The following is a 15,794-nucleotide window of genomic DNA, read 5'->3' on the forward strand; positions in this document are numbered from 1 at the left end:
GAAGGAGGGCCCACGAGGCCTTGCTAGTGCCTTGCAGAGAGAGAAAAGCGTGGGGCCCTAAGTTAGACGATAAAAATGTCCAAGGAGAGACAAATGTTTAATGTTCAGTTTGGGTAAAAGACAAAAGACGCTGATTTGGGTGGGGTAGTTCAGAACGAAATATTTGCGTGCACTCTGATGTTCAAAGGTCTTTTTCTTCTTTAAGTGCAAACGGGGCGAGCTAATATAATCAGTTAAAAGGCAGAGGGCAGATCTGGGCATGCAGGTTCAAGTAGCAAAAAACTACCGGTAAATCCTGCTCAGGTAACCCCTCTCCGGGCCGGGAAGGCGAGGAGGAATGAACCACCCGCGTCACGGCTGTGCCGGGCTCGCTTCAGCTGGGGCTCTAGACGCACTTCTCGCACATAAACACCCAGGGGAGAGCGGGGGGAGGGGGGGCGAACGCCCCCAGAGGAGCGCCGCACCCCGACTTCAGCATCATCTGGGTGGGATGGGCCACTCTTGTCCTAACTCAGCTGACAAGATCAGAGGCCACACTGTCATACCCTGGTCAGACTGCGTGCAGCACGTGACAGGCTGTTTGCCTACAGGCCGCTCACAGGCGGCTCCCTTTCCTGGTCCCAGGATGTATGTAATGTGGCCTCAGAAGGCTGCTCGCTTGGTGGTGATGCGTTCCAGCAGCGGGGGGCCCGGGTGTGGTGTAGTTTCTAAATGCCTTAGCAGGATATGCAAAAACAAAAAGAGACAAAACAAAACAAACAAACCCAACCGAGCTCAAAGATGCAGAGGACAGGTGGCTGCCAGAGGAGGGGGTGGGGGAGGGGTTGGAGAGAGAGAAAAGTCATCATCTTTCTAAATACCGCTTTCCTATGAAAGAGAAACGCTGCATCTTCCAAGCTCAGTCACAGGAAGAGAGTAACAGACGCTCCCGTGTCAACTGATTTTCACAGGACGTGCTCAGCTTTGTGTGCGAGTATCTGGAATGCGTGCGGCAGCGGTTTGGGGGGGGTGGGGGCTGGGCAGCCTTTCCCCGCTCGTTCCCTGACTCCGTCCCCTCGCTACCTCCCAGGCGCCTGTGGGAGGGGCTGAGGCTAGGAGTGTGGCTTCTCTGAAAGCCTGGCTGTCCTCTGACTTCCAGGCGGGCCGCTGGCTTCCTCCGAACCACGCAAGGCCGAGGCGGCAGAGTGAAGCCGATTCCAGCCTCCTCAGCCAATGAGCTTGGGTGACCAAGACGTGGCCTTCCGCAGACAGAAGCACTGGTTTCTGAACCCACTGTACATGAAAACTAAAGCACCTAGTCTAACGCGGACTTTTAGTAGGGTAATCGGCTACGTGAAGTTATTTTTGGAAGAAAATACAGATGAAAACATAGGCTCTGGGTCTGCAGGCTCGGGGAGCCATGTGCACCGTGAGAGTCAGCATGACTGCCGTCCTGGTTCCTGTTACAGGCCCGTCATCGCGTGGGCTGCCAAGGGGACACGCCAGCCTGGGAAGTCACGCCTGCATCACAGAAGCTCCTTGTTCAGGGCGGAGGCGAAGCGGCGTGAGCTCCTGCAGTCCTCCCTCGTCCGGCCCGAGGTCTCAGCTCACGGCTGGTCTGGCTCAGCGGCGCGCGGAGAGGCTGCGAGCCATTGGTTTGGTTCAGATTCGCTTTTCTCCCCAGAAGCCACGCGAGGTCCAGGCCGCTCGGACCACGAGCGAGAGCGCAGGCGTGCGCGCCCTCCTAGTCCTAAAACGGCAACAGAAGGAGAGCTTTAAAAACGGGCCTTTTGAATTAAAGCTGCGAAACCGGAACTGTGAAAAGTAATGTGCATAACTTCTACCAGCAACACGCATGACTTTGACCACAGACAGACAAGAAGCTCACGTAATGTTCAAACGCCCAGGTGCCCATGTGCTCCGAGGATAAAATAAAGATTCCCTAACACCTCTGAGCTGCTCGGTATTTGCCAGCAGCACTTAAAAGACGCGCACGTAACCCGTGACACACAACATGCATCAGCAAACAATTCTGCTGGCTTCAACCTCACTTAAACGTGAAAAGCTTGCGTCTGTGTCGCGCTCCTTCAACACATTGGTGGGTAAAGCTCTTGGGAGCCTCAGACTCTCACTTAGAAGGGAGACTATTAATGAACAGGGCCAGTCTTCGTCTGGAATCTAAAACGCGCGTTGCGCTATAGGAGGAAGCTCCCCTACGGGCTCCCTGGGATCCGGCTGGTCCCCGCGAGGTCAAGGCCCTCCGCGGAGTGGGGCCCGGGAGCTGCCCTCATCGCAGAGGACAGCGCCCCCACTGCGCGGCTGCCGGAGACTGTCACCGAATAGGTGAAACCCTCACCTGATGCGCTGGCTCTGCATGAACCTGGGTCCCACTAACGTGGCATTGGTGACGTTATCAAGTGCGCTTACGAAGAGCATTTTCCCCCAGGCCTAAGGAGATGGTGTGAGAGTGGGAACTTCTGAAGTGCCCTGGAAAACCAGAGGCAGTTTCGTCGCACGCATCCATCAAGAGATACAATAACCACATTCACACTGCCGTGGGAGGCAGAATATACTCACTTTGCCAAAAAAGGAAATAGAGATTTCAATAGAATAAAACACTATCATTTCACATCTTTTCTACCATTACTTCCATGGTTTTTTGTTGACACTTACAATGTTGGTTAAAAAAACAAACAAAAAAGACCAAAATGAACTTTTTCTGTGAGGAAAGAGGCTGGCTTCATTCTCCCAAACATCTTCGCAGGTGATGCCCCAAACACCGTATCGGTCTGTTCCCTCCTGGTGGTCGGGGGAGGGATTAAAATGAACCCACAGGCCGCGGAGGCTCTGACGCCTGTTTGCTTTATCCTGAACCCTGACTGTCACCGTCAGACGCTGGGCGGCCTTCACCCACCCACAAGAAAACTGCTGTGTAAAAATACAGCTTTAGGAAACACGTGCATCACACATTAGAAATCTGAGCTTTACAGCAAGTAAAGACCAGGGCGCTGTGACGCAGCCTGCAGCGGACACGCGCAGTGAACCGCGCTGGGCATCTCTGACCGATATGATGCCGTGCGCAAATTGTGTCTCAATACACCAGGGGGAAGAGGGAATGGCTGTCAGCAAACCGAAACTGTAAGTGAATGCCTGGGGAGGAAGGTAAAGGCTTATTTAAAATAAATTAATCAATCACTTAAACAACTGAGGAAGGCTGTCCCAGCTCACACATCTCGCAGGCAGAGGCCCGGGACTCTCCTGACTCACGAATGAGCCCGTGCCCGCGAACCAGGCCGCCGGAACGTGACCCTGAGGAAGCAAAGCCCTTTACTTTGGCTCCTGACGATGAGCCGCTCAAGTCGGATTTTTAGGAGAAGTGAGTATATTCTCCACCTGGACAAGTATAGCCTGCTGAGGGAAGCCTGGATTGCTTTTTGGCACCTAATGGGTTGGAAAACACAGAACCAGCCGAGTTCGCGCCTCGGCTGACCCTGGACCCAGAGCAGAGGGTCCGTGTCCCAAAGATGGGCAGTCACCTCTTCCCGGCTTCATTTTGAAGATAAAGCTTCAGTCACTAAGTTTCCCATGTTCAGAAAACGCAACTGAAGAGAAATGCATTTCAGAATCTGGAAAAGATTATCTCTTAGAATGGGCTCAAAAATATCATTTGCTGTTTTCAATTTTAGGGCAAAAATGGAAGTGATTTACACATTGACAATTTCTTTGCTGAATTCAAAGTGTCTTATTTAGATTTACCAAAATTATGTGATAATTATAACACATCTCAGAAAGCTAACAGAAACCTTTCATTAATAAATTACACTGTACGACTTGAATGTAACACTTTCTCGTTCATTTTATGTGTAATTATAACTTTCTTTCCATAATAGTTTGTGTTGAAAAATACCTTTGTACAGGCCATAATCACCTTGAGAATGCTCTCTGAAAAGGACTTCATGTCATGCCATGCCACTCACACACTAAACTACGTTTCTAAATTTTCACATTCATGTCACTGTGATCGTGGTGCTTATCAACCCTACGTGCGCCTCACCGACAACATAAACCGAAAAAGGGGGAGAATGCGTTGGTTTTCCCGTGACTCAGTGTTGGGATGTTTCCTTCTCTGCATCGCCAGAGTGGAGACAAGCGCAGGACTGAGACCGACACCCGGCTGTTGGCTCGGAGGCCCCGGATTGCGACGGCTGGGGAGGTGGCACAGACATTTGCAAAGGCAAGGTCGCCATCAATGCCAACTGGCTTGATATAAAAGAAACTTCAGCATCTAGTAATGACAATGGAACCCAGGCTAATGCTAAGAGTCCTAAGAGTTTGACTTGGGGGCCCCCGGCCGGGCATCGGGCCGGGATGCCGGGGCCGCGGCGGCGCGTGGGGTTGCCCCGCCCGGGTCTCGCGAGCCCGTCGACGGGCAGCCCCGCGCGGCCGAGCGCTGAGGCCCGCGCCGGCCGGGCTAACTCCGAGGCCCGTCATGGTTGTCGGGGAGGCTCAAAGGAGCGGGGCCCGGAGACGGCCCTTCCCAGCCCGAGGCAGGCAGCCTTCGTCGCTTTTCAGAGATGTTTGTTTTCCCTCCCTTTCCTTCTCTCTCCCTTACCTCCTTCTTTTTGAGAAAACCAACATTTTTTCCTCCAAAGTCAACACTTTTTAATATAATTCCTTATAAAAATGTTTTGTGGTTTTAAGAAAAGGGCGGCAGATTCAGGTCAAACTATAACGCAGGTGCTGCTCTTAGAAGGAACCCATCCCCCTCTGCACTCAGACGCCCACGGGGCCCTGACGTCAGCGCGGGACCCACGCAGGGCCAGCGCGTCCGCGCCCAGGGCCCGGCTGGGGCGGGAGGGACGGCAAACGAGGGCCTGGCTGGCCCTGCGGGGCAGGGGGACGCTGCCCTTCGCCCCCTCGAGCGCGGCCTCTGCCTCCCAGAAGCGCGCGCACTGACAGTGCACCCACAGTGCACGCGCTTAGCGGGGGCCCATATTCATAAACGCCGAGTCCGCCCGCCGAGGCCACCTTGTCGCCTGGAGGACAGAGCAGGCTTGGGGCCCCGGCGTCCCCGAGCGCCGCCCGGTCTGCCTGCGGCCACCGCCTCCACCCCCCCTCCCCCGCCTTATTGTAAACCCTTTGATCTAGAAGGTTCTGATGCGGCATTAAGTCTCAGGTCACAAGTGATGATCTTTTTCCAACCAAGCTGCTCATCGGCCAAAGCAGAGTGACCTAGAAACCACCAGTGGGCGAGAAAGGCAGGGGGAGTTTCGGGAACCAGATGTGGGAGGAAGTGCCTCCGAGCAGCGGGCGCAGGAGGAGCCCAGGGAGAACCAAGGCGAGGCGCCCGCGGCTGCAAGGTGCCCCGAGATGAACTCGGGGAGGAGAGGCGTCGCGGGCGGGGCGCTGGCCAGGGAGCGCGGCCCTGCGGCCCCGCGGCTGGAGCTGGTGGGCGCGCTTCCACGTGGGTTTCTTTCCCAGACCCATGCAAGGTATTGTAAGTGTATTTTCTTAGTAACATTTTCTCTAGCTTAATCGTAAGAATACAATATATGACTAATAAAACATAAATAATATGTGTTAACCTGCCTTCTGTGTTATTGCTAAGGCTTTTCTGGTCAATACAGGGGTGGGCGAAAGTAGGTTTACAGCTGTGAGTATGGGAAACGAAGTTTATTCTTGTATTATTATTTATTGTTTATTTCCCATGCAAACAACTACACGCTTTCTTCTGCCCACCGCGGTAGGACGCTACAGTCGTAGTTAAGACTTGGCAGGGTCAAAGTTATACTTGGATTTTCTAACCATCCTGTGCTGGGAAGGGGGGGCGGGGTTGGGTGCCCATAACTCCCACGTTGCTCAATGTGGACTGCAATTGGATTTACAAAGAAGAATTAAAAAACGGCAGCCAGGTTGGGGGCTCAGTCCCTGGCCAGGGCACATACCAGAGTCAACCAATAGGTGCATGGATAAGTGGAACATCAAATCGATGTTTCTCTCTCTCCCTTCCTCTCTCTCTCTCTAAATAGCAATAAATTTTTAAAAATTTCTTTAAATGCAGCTTCCCTTTATAGCCTTATACATTCCCTGTCAACTTTAAAATATCTTGCAATTTAACGTAAAAGAACTTCTTCTATAACACACAAAGCGTTCAGAAAGACGCCAAACCTCCTGGTCGGGTCCTCCGACAGGTGGTGGTTGGAACACAGCTCCGCCCCCTCTGCCTTCCACGGGGACCCAGCCACCAGCTTACCTGGGCCGGCGTCTGAGTGGTGGGGGCCGGCTGGCGTCTGGTCGCGGCTGTGTCCTGAGCGAGCGCCGGCCCTGCCGGTGAGTTGTATCTAAAGAAATCAGTAGTTTCCGTGCAGTTTTCAGAAGGAGCTTGAACTGCAGCAGCGCCACCAGCCAAACCCTGACTGCTGCCCGAAGCCAAGGGTTCGTTTTCCAGACTGAGCGAGTGAACGTCTTCCGGGAGTTCAGGGTAAGAGTCACAGAAGGAGATGTCATCGCCAGACATGGGATCCCGCATCAGGGGCCATGCGTCGGAAAACTCGCCGCAGATGGAGCGGGAAGGGGACCCGAACAGAGCCGGCACCGTCTCCCCCAGCGGACCTGCGCTTCTGAACACACGTTCGAAAGACCTTACAGTGGCCTTTTGGGACAAAAAACTCTACTGCAAAGCAATGTGAACTATACTTTTAAGTTTTCTAGAGGAAATAGCAATTTATTAAGTCAAAACTAGGTGTTATAAACTGGCTTTAATACAGTAATTCCTCCATTTACTTTGAAACTGAATTAGTAAACCTAATTTTAATCAATGTAGTTATACTTCACACAATGTCTAAAACGTGGTTTCTTGGGTTTTAAATGAATTTCAAGGCTGTTCTAAAGTCTATGAATATATAATATGTCAAAAATTACTTGCAGATGACCGAAGTGCCACAAACCATGACTATAAGACAAAAATAAAATTAACTAAGTGTAACAAATAAAAGAAGTCGCACTGGACATCAGTCACCCCGAGAGACCGACCTGAATCTTGCCGAACACACGCGCCCTCCAACCACAATGTCATTCATGACATTAAAAAGGGGGTTCCCTCATGAAACATTTCCAGGCGTCTTGCATGAACGCTGGTCAACGAGGATAACGCATAACTGCACAAGGGACTATCAGATTCTACTGCGTGAAAGAGGCCCGCTCACCTCTCCTGAAGTGTGGCCTGGGGATGCGCCCTGCACCCGAGGGCCGCCTGGTCGAGGCTGCAGGTGTCATCACAGCACAAGGACGGGATCAGGTGGACGGGCCCTGGGGAAGCCGGCAGAGGTGTGAGGCACGGGCGCCCTGGGCCATGCTCGGTCCTGCCAGCCCACCCTCGCTCCAGGGACTTCAGCGAGCCCCGTTTGGGTAACTTCGCGGGGAAAGGGCATTGGAGGCTTACCTTTTCCCTCTATTTTTATCTTAAAAAAAAAAAGATGAACCACTCACATGATGAACCTGGAGTGGTCCAATTCACGGAGACAGGAAGTCGGGTGGCGGGGGGCAGGGGCTGGGGAGGGGGAGGGGCACGGGGTTTCAGGCTGGGAAGAGGGACAAGTCTCAGAGGTGGCTGGCGGCGATGGTGCGCAGCAGCGCGGGTAGACTCAGTCCACTGGACTGTGCACTTAACAGGTATTGAAGAAAAAATGTAGAAATAGACTAGATACACTTTAAATCTTCCTCAGCCCCATAAACTAGAAATAAACACTGTCAATATTTGGTGAACAGCTTTCTAGACCTCTCTCCCTATATATACATAAACATATAATTCTCATTTGGTAAAACCATAAACATACTAAAGCATACAGCCAAATACAAAGACACACACATATATACAGAGGAAAAGACTTGAAGTGATTGCATATTTACATATGCATATATGTTTGTGTATATTCAAAGTTAACATGAGGATTATCTCTTTTACAAACAGGAAGATGTGAATATGAAACTAATATTTCCTTTTTGGAAAATGCATGTTGTATATTGAGATGCAATTGCACCCAACACACTGTGGCCTGAATCCCTCCCAAAACAGGCCGCGTCTCGGGCGATCTGAGCAGGCACCGCTACGACCGGGGCTCCCCAGTCACAGCCCGGGCGCTCAGCAAACATGTGCCATGCTCACTGTGGAACTTCTCAAAACTATTTAGAAGCAAAAGCCACTGCCATTCTTTATTGAAATGGCTGGTTCTAGGGCCCAATCAGGGGAAGTACAAGGTGAGCCTGGAACTTCTTTTCACACGAGGAAGTAAGAAAGTGCTAAAGGAAAGACGGGACGCGTCAGACGGCTCAGGAGCCAGCCTGGAGGGCGCTGTCGCTGGGCAGGAAGCGGTTTGGGTAGAAACCTGCCTGCACCTGGTGGTAGCGCAGGCAGAGCTCAGTTCGGTGCTCTGTTAAGTGGATGGGAGACAAGGTGGCCTGTGTAGCTCATTTTCTTTTCAGACAGAAGTTCAGGTGAGGCAGAGTTTGCCAAAGCTGTCTTTCCTTGCATTTAAAACTTTATCTCTCAAGAAACTGTCCCCCTCCCCTGACTGCATCAGTGTCCCGGTCGAGTGTCTAGGAGACGGCACTTGGGGCGCTGTGAGGGTCCCCAAGCAGCTGCCGGTGGCTGTCTAAGAGTGGGTGTCTGCGGGGGTACAGGCAGAAAGGGACCCACACACCACAAAAGCCTTACGTTTCCTCCTTAGACCTAGTCCTAGTCCTACAGTAGACTATAGTGATGATCAGTAGAAAAATAATTCTGGTGAAAACTCCTTATTTCACATATAAAATATTAGCTGGAAAAACTGAATCCTGCAATCTCTTGAAAAGAAAGACTGAACAGTTCCAAGTGGGGAAGTCCATCTCCTTGGGACTTGTCGCATGTGAAGAACGAGAGGCCACAGGGCACTGCTGGTGTTGCCTCGAAGCGCTGGGCGGACTGGGAGCGAGGGCCAGGGCAGGCCACCCCGAGTCTGGCTTCGTGAGGAGCCGGGGTCTGGCGGTCGGTCAGGGGAGGGGCGGGGGGCACACGGCGGGGAACCTCGTGTTGCTGAATATAAATAAGCGGCAAAGGAAGTTGGTACGGCCTTTGCCCATTTTTCCTGCATTAGAAACCAACTCCCCTCTGAACGGCTTCCCGAGCTTCCCTTTCCGCCTGCGGTCTGGCAGGTGGTGGCGGTGCGTGGGACTCCCCAGAGCTGCCTCCCCGCTCTGCCCGGAGGCACCGGGGGCAGGAGGGCGGCTTGGTGAACCCGAGGCGTGAAGCCAGCAGGCGGGGGCCGGGGGGCGGTGCACGCTCCCACTCGACTCAAGCTGGGTCGTGTTAGAAATGAACTGACTCAAAACAATGAAGGCAAACCTCAAAAAGTTGCTGAAAACTTCTAGGGTTTCTAATGAGAAGACTGCTTTCTCTTCCATGTTTAAGAGGCATGCCACATGCCACCACAGAGCCTGGTGGAGAACAGTAACTATTCAGCACGACGTGTGTTAAGTGGAAACCAGGCGGAGCAGCCGCCTGGCTGCGGGGCGCCAGGGACAGGTCTCTGCGGCTCTGCCGCCAGCCCCCCCGAGTTCCCCCGAGGGACTTACCGCAGGTGGGGGCCGAATCCCGGTGGCACTGACGGCAGGCTCGGGGGGCGGGCTTGCTGAGCCGAGGTCGGTCAAAGCAGGACAGTTCGGAGCCGCTGTACTGAGAGTCCTGGGCTCTCAGGGACCCTGGAGGAGGGGGACAGTTCCATCAGGGAAGACAGGTGCCTCTGGCAGGACTTCCCTCCCAGCGCTGCGCCACCCCGGCGTGTGGATGGTTGAAGAGAAGGAAGGCTGTTGGTCACATTTAAAAACACCTCTCCTCACACAGAGGCATGGGGATGAGAAAATCTGTTGAGAAAAGCTCAGGATGGAGAGTACTTCTGTTGCCAGGCCTTGGGATGATTTTTATTGTTGCCTGGTGGCCAGGGGACCTCCCTGCCTTTTAGAAAACAGCGGGGCCACCCACCGGTCTGACCCCTCCACGCCCCTCTGGGACCAAGGACCGCGAGGCCCACTATCATGGGCTCTCTGTCCCTTTAAAGGCTCCCCGCCTCCCGTCCCACTCAAGTCCCTGGCGGAACCCGCAGGCGCGCCCAGCGCGGAGAAACAGAGCGGGCGCAGACTCACAGCTGGGCTTCTTCTCCGTCAGCTGCCTCTTGCAGTAGATGGTGCAGAGGGTGAGCAGGGCCAGCAGGACAGCGGCCAGGGCGCTGCAGATGACGGCGGCCAGGGCCGTGTCCCGCGGGCTGGAGGCCGCGGACGGGATCCGCACGAGGTTCACCTTGCTGGTGCCTGCAAACCAGGGCACGGGTCAGCGCCCAGGAGACCCAGGGAGGTCGGGCCCAGCCTCGGCGGTCACCGCAGGCCCTGGCCTTCAGGCTGAGAAATCCGGCCGGGAAACCAGCGGGGGTGGCGGAGCTGGCGCGAGGGCTCCCCCCTCATGGTTTCTTGAATACGACACCTCCTCCCTGAACCCCAAAAGGTGTGGGTATGCCGCGCCCCTGTTCCCACAACACTAGACACTGGATGGCAGGAATGGGCTTCAAGGGCCCCTCGACCAGAACTGTGTATGAAGTCAGGAAGTGGTCATCTTTCTCTCTGTGTGCCCAGTCCTTGGCAACGAGTTTGGCACATAGTAGGTACTTACTATTTATTGGATTGGAATTAAACCAGCTAACTTTTTAAGCAGATGGAACTCAGGCATGCTTTGGAGGAGGGCAACTTCAGGGAAAAACAAGGAGTTGGATTGTTCATGACCTCACACTACGGCCCCCAATTTCTAAGACAGTCAATGCTTTTACATCTTAGCTGATTACGGAATGGGATCTATGTTGTGGAGAAAAGATGGGCACTGCCATTTCGCACGGGGGAGGGCAGGCACGCTGGCAGGTTAAGGAAGCGCCACGGAGGAGGTTCTGCTCCAGAGGACGGCACTGCGTCGTGGCGGAGGGTGAGGCCCTGGGCCCCTCCGGCCCTCGCCTGTTCAGACAAAGGGGCTCCCAGGGCCCGTCTCGTGTGGGTGGAGGGTGAGGCGGGCGACCGCGGAGGCGCAGGAGCAGGCCTGGCCCCGGCGCTGTGCCCTGGAGAGCGCCGCTGGCCCCGGGCCTCTCGGGTCCTGGATGGACAGACTCAGCGCAGGAGGCCCTGCTCGGGGTCACACCGTGTCCTGCCTAACTGGCCTCCAAATAACTTGCGAGGTGGGAACCTAAGTCAGGGCAGCGCCGCCGTCTCTGGCTCGAGTGGCGCGGGGGTGGGGGCCCCCATCTGCTCCCTTAGCTGCTCCAGCTCCTGAGCCACCCCAGCACATGCTGCCCCTGCTGGGGGCTCCTCCGGACCCCAGCTGCCCAGTAGAAGCATGTGCTTCTCACGTACTTTTAAGTGGTCGAGAGTCTACGTTAAAAAAGTTAAAAATAAACAGATGAATTTAATCTATTTCTCTTAACCCAATGTATCTTCAGATATTACCATTTCAATGTGTATTCAACATAAAAATTATTCCTGACATCTTTTGCATTCTCTATTTTGTACAAAAACGTCCGAGCCGGGTGTGACTTCACACGGCCAGCCGCCCCCCCGGCCCGCGCAGGCCACACTGCGAGCGCTCACTGGCTGCGGGGCGCCCGGCCGCCCTGGGGACAGGCGGCTCCAGGGGTCAAGGGCTGGCACGTGTCTCCGTGCAACATGGCGCCACAACCCCAGCCAGCGCGTTAGCCGGCACCTTCTCCCATCCTGGCCGCATGCGACCTGCTCCCCCGCCCCTCCCCGCCCCAAGACTGGCTTCCACTGTGTGACGCTTGAGGCTACAACCAGGCAGAGCCCTTTGGGTTAATGTGATTGCCTTATAAATACAGCAGAAAGGGACTGTCTTGGGACGCTGAATCGTGGCGTTTCCCAGCTCCATGATTCTGGGCCAGCCTGATAAATGTTTCTTATTGCCACCTGGAAAGACAATTATTTATTCAGGATTTATATAACCTGTATGCCTTGGCTAAACAGAATATGTGTTTGTGAACATCGTTAATATAGTTTATCACTTAGAGCTATACTCTATACTCTCAGACATACTGTAATAATCAAAGAGCACATGTTAAATGTTCATTATACATCAAGTTGAAGAGATTATCATACAGCCCTGACTTGATAGAGATTAAGTCTGAAACAGCCTCTACCAGCAAATTCACAAAGGACACAGGAACACAGGTACAGCTGTACGGACACAGACAAACAGGTGAACGACCGGAAATTTACGTCCTATGTCAATAGAACAGCGCGCTTCGTGGAAGGGGAAGCAACTCGGGAAGTGTAAGCATCACCTACGTGGACCACAGGGGAAAGCTGCGGAAACCTGCCGCCCCGTGCGCGCTCGCGAGGAAGGCGGTTTGCCCCGGGGACAGCGGGCCCCGTAGCTTTGCCTCCCCTTCAACGGCCTGGCTCTAGTTGTACCAAAGTGGGGCACCGTACACGGTGCGAGTTGAAGATACCAAAGCGTCTAATCGTGTGGTAACTACCAAGTTAAGGACCATCAATTAACGTGGCATTGGACGTTCAGAAAGACCCCACTACGAACAGCAGTTTCCGGCTAATGATTGGAGTCCTGTAAGTTCTTGTTTGCAAACTTTGTCTCCATACCAGAAGAACTGCTTCTGACCTACAAATAAACTGAAAAGCCCCCCATGGGAATTTTATTTTTCATTTGATGGTTGTGGTTCAGGATTTATTTTCCCCAAGCCAGTCATAAAAGAGAGAAAACTAACACGCTAATGGTGATAATGTAGAGTTGACACAACACCACCAACTTCAAAGGAAGTGAGCCCCTTCGCTCTGTACCTCCCCGGGCGGCGCGTCTGCAGATGAACAAGAAAAATGCCCTGGTTTTACCACTCAGTTTTGGGCACCTCGTTGACTCGCACACGCCCTCAGGGAGGCCCGTGGGAAGTCGGGCCCCGCGAGCCACATGCTTGACTCTTGTTCGTAGGCGTATGTTTATGACGCAGCCAATGTCATCTTTTTTGTAGGACACGGGCTCATCATTCTTAGGGTCACTCATCACAAACAGCAATGCAACCCTGAAGTGGAGGCCATGGGAGACCAGCTCCCATTTGATTTTGGAACAGCCCTGGAAACTTAGTCACTTACATTCCTGCTAGAAGCCCACTTTCTTTTTGACATGAGCAGGGAAAAAAAAAAGTAGGGGAGGAGGTTGGTTCTAATCACAATAATGAGGAGGCTTCTACCCTTCTCTATTAAGTTCTTGCTCGCTGAGGTGCTACTGAGGACTCCTCAGGAAAGGATTTACCTGCTACAAGCTACGGAGCGTTGTTCTGCTGGCCTGTAGCTGCAGCAATGACATTGAGATTAAAGAGTCTTCCTGCCCACAGGCCTCGGCTAAATTCTCTGCCCATAGCTCACCAAGCACGTCAAGCGTCTGCAAGGAATTTCCCCCAAACCTCGTTAGGGTGCTGACCGTGCTCCTGAAGGACTGGGAATGGGAACGCTCACATTCTTCGGAAAGTTTTAACTTGTCTGGACTACGAAGGCCTCTCTCACCCTAACCAATTAACTTATTAAATTCCTCTGTGGTCTTAGTGCTGCCCTTTGGCAATTTACCTTAGTGAGAACTGTTTTCTTAGCTTACATTTCACATCACATTGCATGCATGACATAGGTCCAGTGTTATATTCTACATTTCCTTAGTTCTGCTCAACTGAACATGAGGTGACCGCGTATCTGCTGTACATAAGGCAATAAGGCAGGAAGGCATCCTACACGTTGGATGAGAATCTGAACAGGACAAGAAAAGAGGCGGAGGCCGCGGGAGACACATGGGGTGCAGCGATCTGTGTGGTCGGACTCTGACGAGTCACGAAGAGCCGTAGAGGAGGAGCGTGTCTGCAGGCCCCGGTGGACTTCCGCGGGGACGCAGGCTCCCGCAGACCTCAGGGGGCCCTCGTGCACCCGGGCGCCGCCAACGCGCCCTCCTGCCAACCTGGCGAGGCCGCGAGTGCAGGAGGAGAAAGCCGGGGCTTCGGGTGGCGTGCGCGGCGGCAGAGCCAGCTGGAGAGCCGGAGCCGGGCCTCTGCTCCCTTCCAGGGGCCCTAGTGTCCCGGGGTGCCCGCAGCTTCCAAGAGGGTAAAATACTCTGTGAGAGAAGAAGCAAAACTTGGCCCAAGGCTGTGTCTGCGGAGGCCTGGCCGAGGCCCGCGGGGAGAGACCAGCCGGGCCGCAGAGGTGCTGTGTGTGCGGGTGCGAGCCGGCTCCACCCGCTGCCCCTGCCCCGGGAGCGCGGCGCCCCTGCCACCGTGTGGGCCTCGGTGTCACCAAGCGCGCCGCCCCGAGCAATGACAGAGCGTCCTGAGGCGAGGCGGAGGGGGGCGACGGACAGAGGTGACTGAATGGGGAAGGGCCGATCAGGGAGAGATGGAAAGGATTCGCAAAGATGGCTGCTGGCGGGCGGCTCCTCTGCACTCTGCCTGGGTTCCAGGACCCCCTCCTTCGTGTGGGCTGAGCTCTGCTTTTTGCTGACCTCCCCGCCTGCTTACCTGCTCCAACCTCCAGCCTCCTAGCGGGCTGTGTTTGAACACCCGCCAAACCAATGGCCCTTCTTCCCAAAGCACGTTCCTGACAGAGGCCTGTTCGGGAAGGCCTGGCTTGGGAGGAGGAGAACAGGCCTCCAAAGTCTGGCTTGCGCCCTTTCCTCCCGCGCGTGAACAAGACTTTCCACCTCCGAATCTCACTGTCCTATTGCCTATCTACGTGGCGCTGCTGAGGTGGCATTTGGGTATCTGAACGGGGGAAAGGAAGGTTGGAATTGGAGATGAAGATTTGGAAATCATGAGCGCAAAATGTCCAAGCCAGGGGACTGCTGGTTGCCGACGGGTACAGCGTAGATAAAGGAGGGGGCCTAGGACAGACCCCGGGCGCACGGGGACACGCGGCCCCGAGGCGCGGGCAGACTCGTAGCCGCAGCATCAAGGGGCCCCAGAGAGTAACCCGTGGAAGCTGCAGGGGACGAGTTCTCCCGATGCTTCAATAACGAGGCCGCCTCAGGCTGCCTTATGCTGGGGGTCAGGCACAGAAGGCACGTTTCAGCGCCGCCGAGGAAAGCTAAAGGCTGAGTGACCTTGCCCCTCGTAGCTGCGTGCAGATTGATTGTTGAATAAATCTTTGAATTAAATTTAAACCAAAATGTCATTTTGAAATGTGATGTCACAAAGAGAAGAGGAGCCAAGCTCAGTGGGAGTTTGTAACAAATAGTAAACATGACAATCAAGATTCCATTACTTAATAGCAAGATTATGTAAACTAAGAAAGCGCCATTTTTTTCCAGATGAATGATAAAAGGATTCTACTAGGATCTGCATCTTCTTCCTAAGGAATCGTTCCGATCTTACTTTTGAAGCACCCCCAAACATGCACGTGTATTTTTTTGGCGTGACACCTCTGGGTTTCCCAGCATCCGAGATCAGTAGACAGAAGCAGCCTCTCTGCTAACATCTGCATCTGGAACCAGAAACGTTCGCCCTGCCAGACCAGTTTCCAAACGTTCTCTGAGGCCTGAGCTTCCCAGTCAGGGCTCTGAACTATGTTTACTGACTTTCTTTCTTGAGCAAAGAGCACTGAAAACACAGCCCAGCTTCACCCGCCTTTTTCCTTTGCTGAGCAACGTTGTAACATTTGTTTATAAATTCCGAATTTCTAGCTCCAGTCCTCCTTTTACATCCCTTCTGGCGTGGCCCTCATTACCAGTTCTTTCATGATTCACATGC

The 15,794-nt window shown here is 53.8% G+C and overlaps 1 protein-coding gene across 1 annotated transcript in view; it reads right to left on the minus strand.

Annotated features, from left to right (window-relative positions):
* Positions 1–1,530: 1,530 nt before the first annotated feature.
* Positions 1,531–15,794, minus strand: part of TNFRSF19 (TNF receptor superfamily member 19) — a 66,860-nt gene continuing 52,596 nt past the window's right edge. Inside the window, exons 6-10 of the mRNA XM_054586663.1 lie at positions 10,156–10,320; positions 9,589–9,714; positions 7,185–7,287; positions 6,233–6,599; positions 1,531–1,729 (exon numbers count right to left, since the gene is read on the minus strand). Of these exons, the coding sequence (XP_054442638.1) occupies positions 1,724–1,729; positions 6,233–6,599; positions 7,185–7,287; positions 9,589–9,714; positions 10,156–10,320 (767 nt within the window). The 3' untranslated portion in view covers positions 1,531–1,723. The remainder of the gene's footprint in view (positions 1,730–6,232; positions 6,600–7,184; positions 7,288–9,588; positions 9,715–10,155; positions 10,321–15,794) is intronic.

This window comes from Pteronotus mesoamericanus, unplaced genomic scaffold (genome assembly GCF_021234165.1).
Source record: "Pteronotus mesoamericanus isolate MK-2021 breed Mesoamerican mustached bat unplaced genomic scaffold, CSHL_Meso_final contig_94, whole genome shotgun sequence".
In the NCBI taxonomy this organism is placed as follows: domain Eukaryota; kingdom Metazoa; phylum Chordata; class Mammalia; order Chiroptera; family Mormoopidae; genus Pteronotus; species Pteronotus mesoamericanus.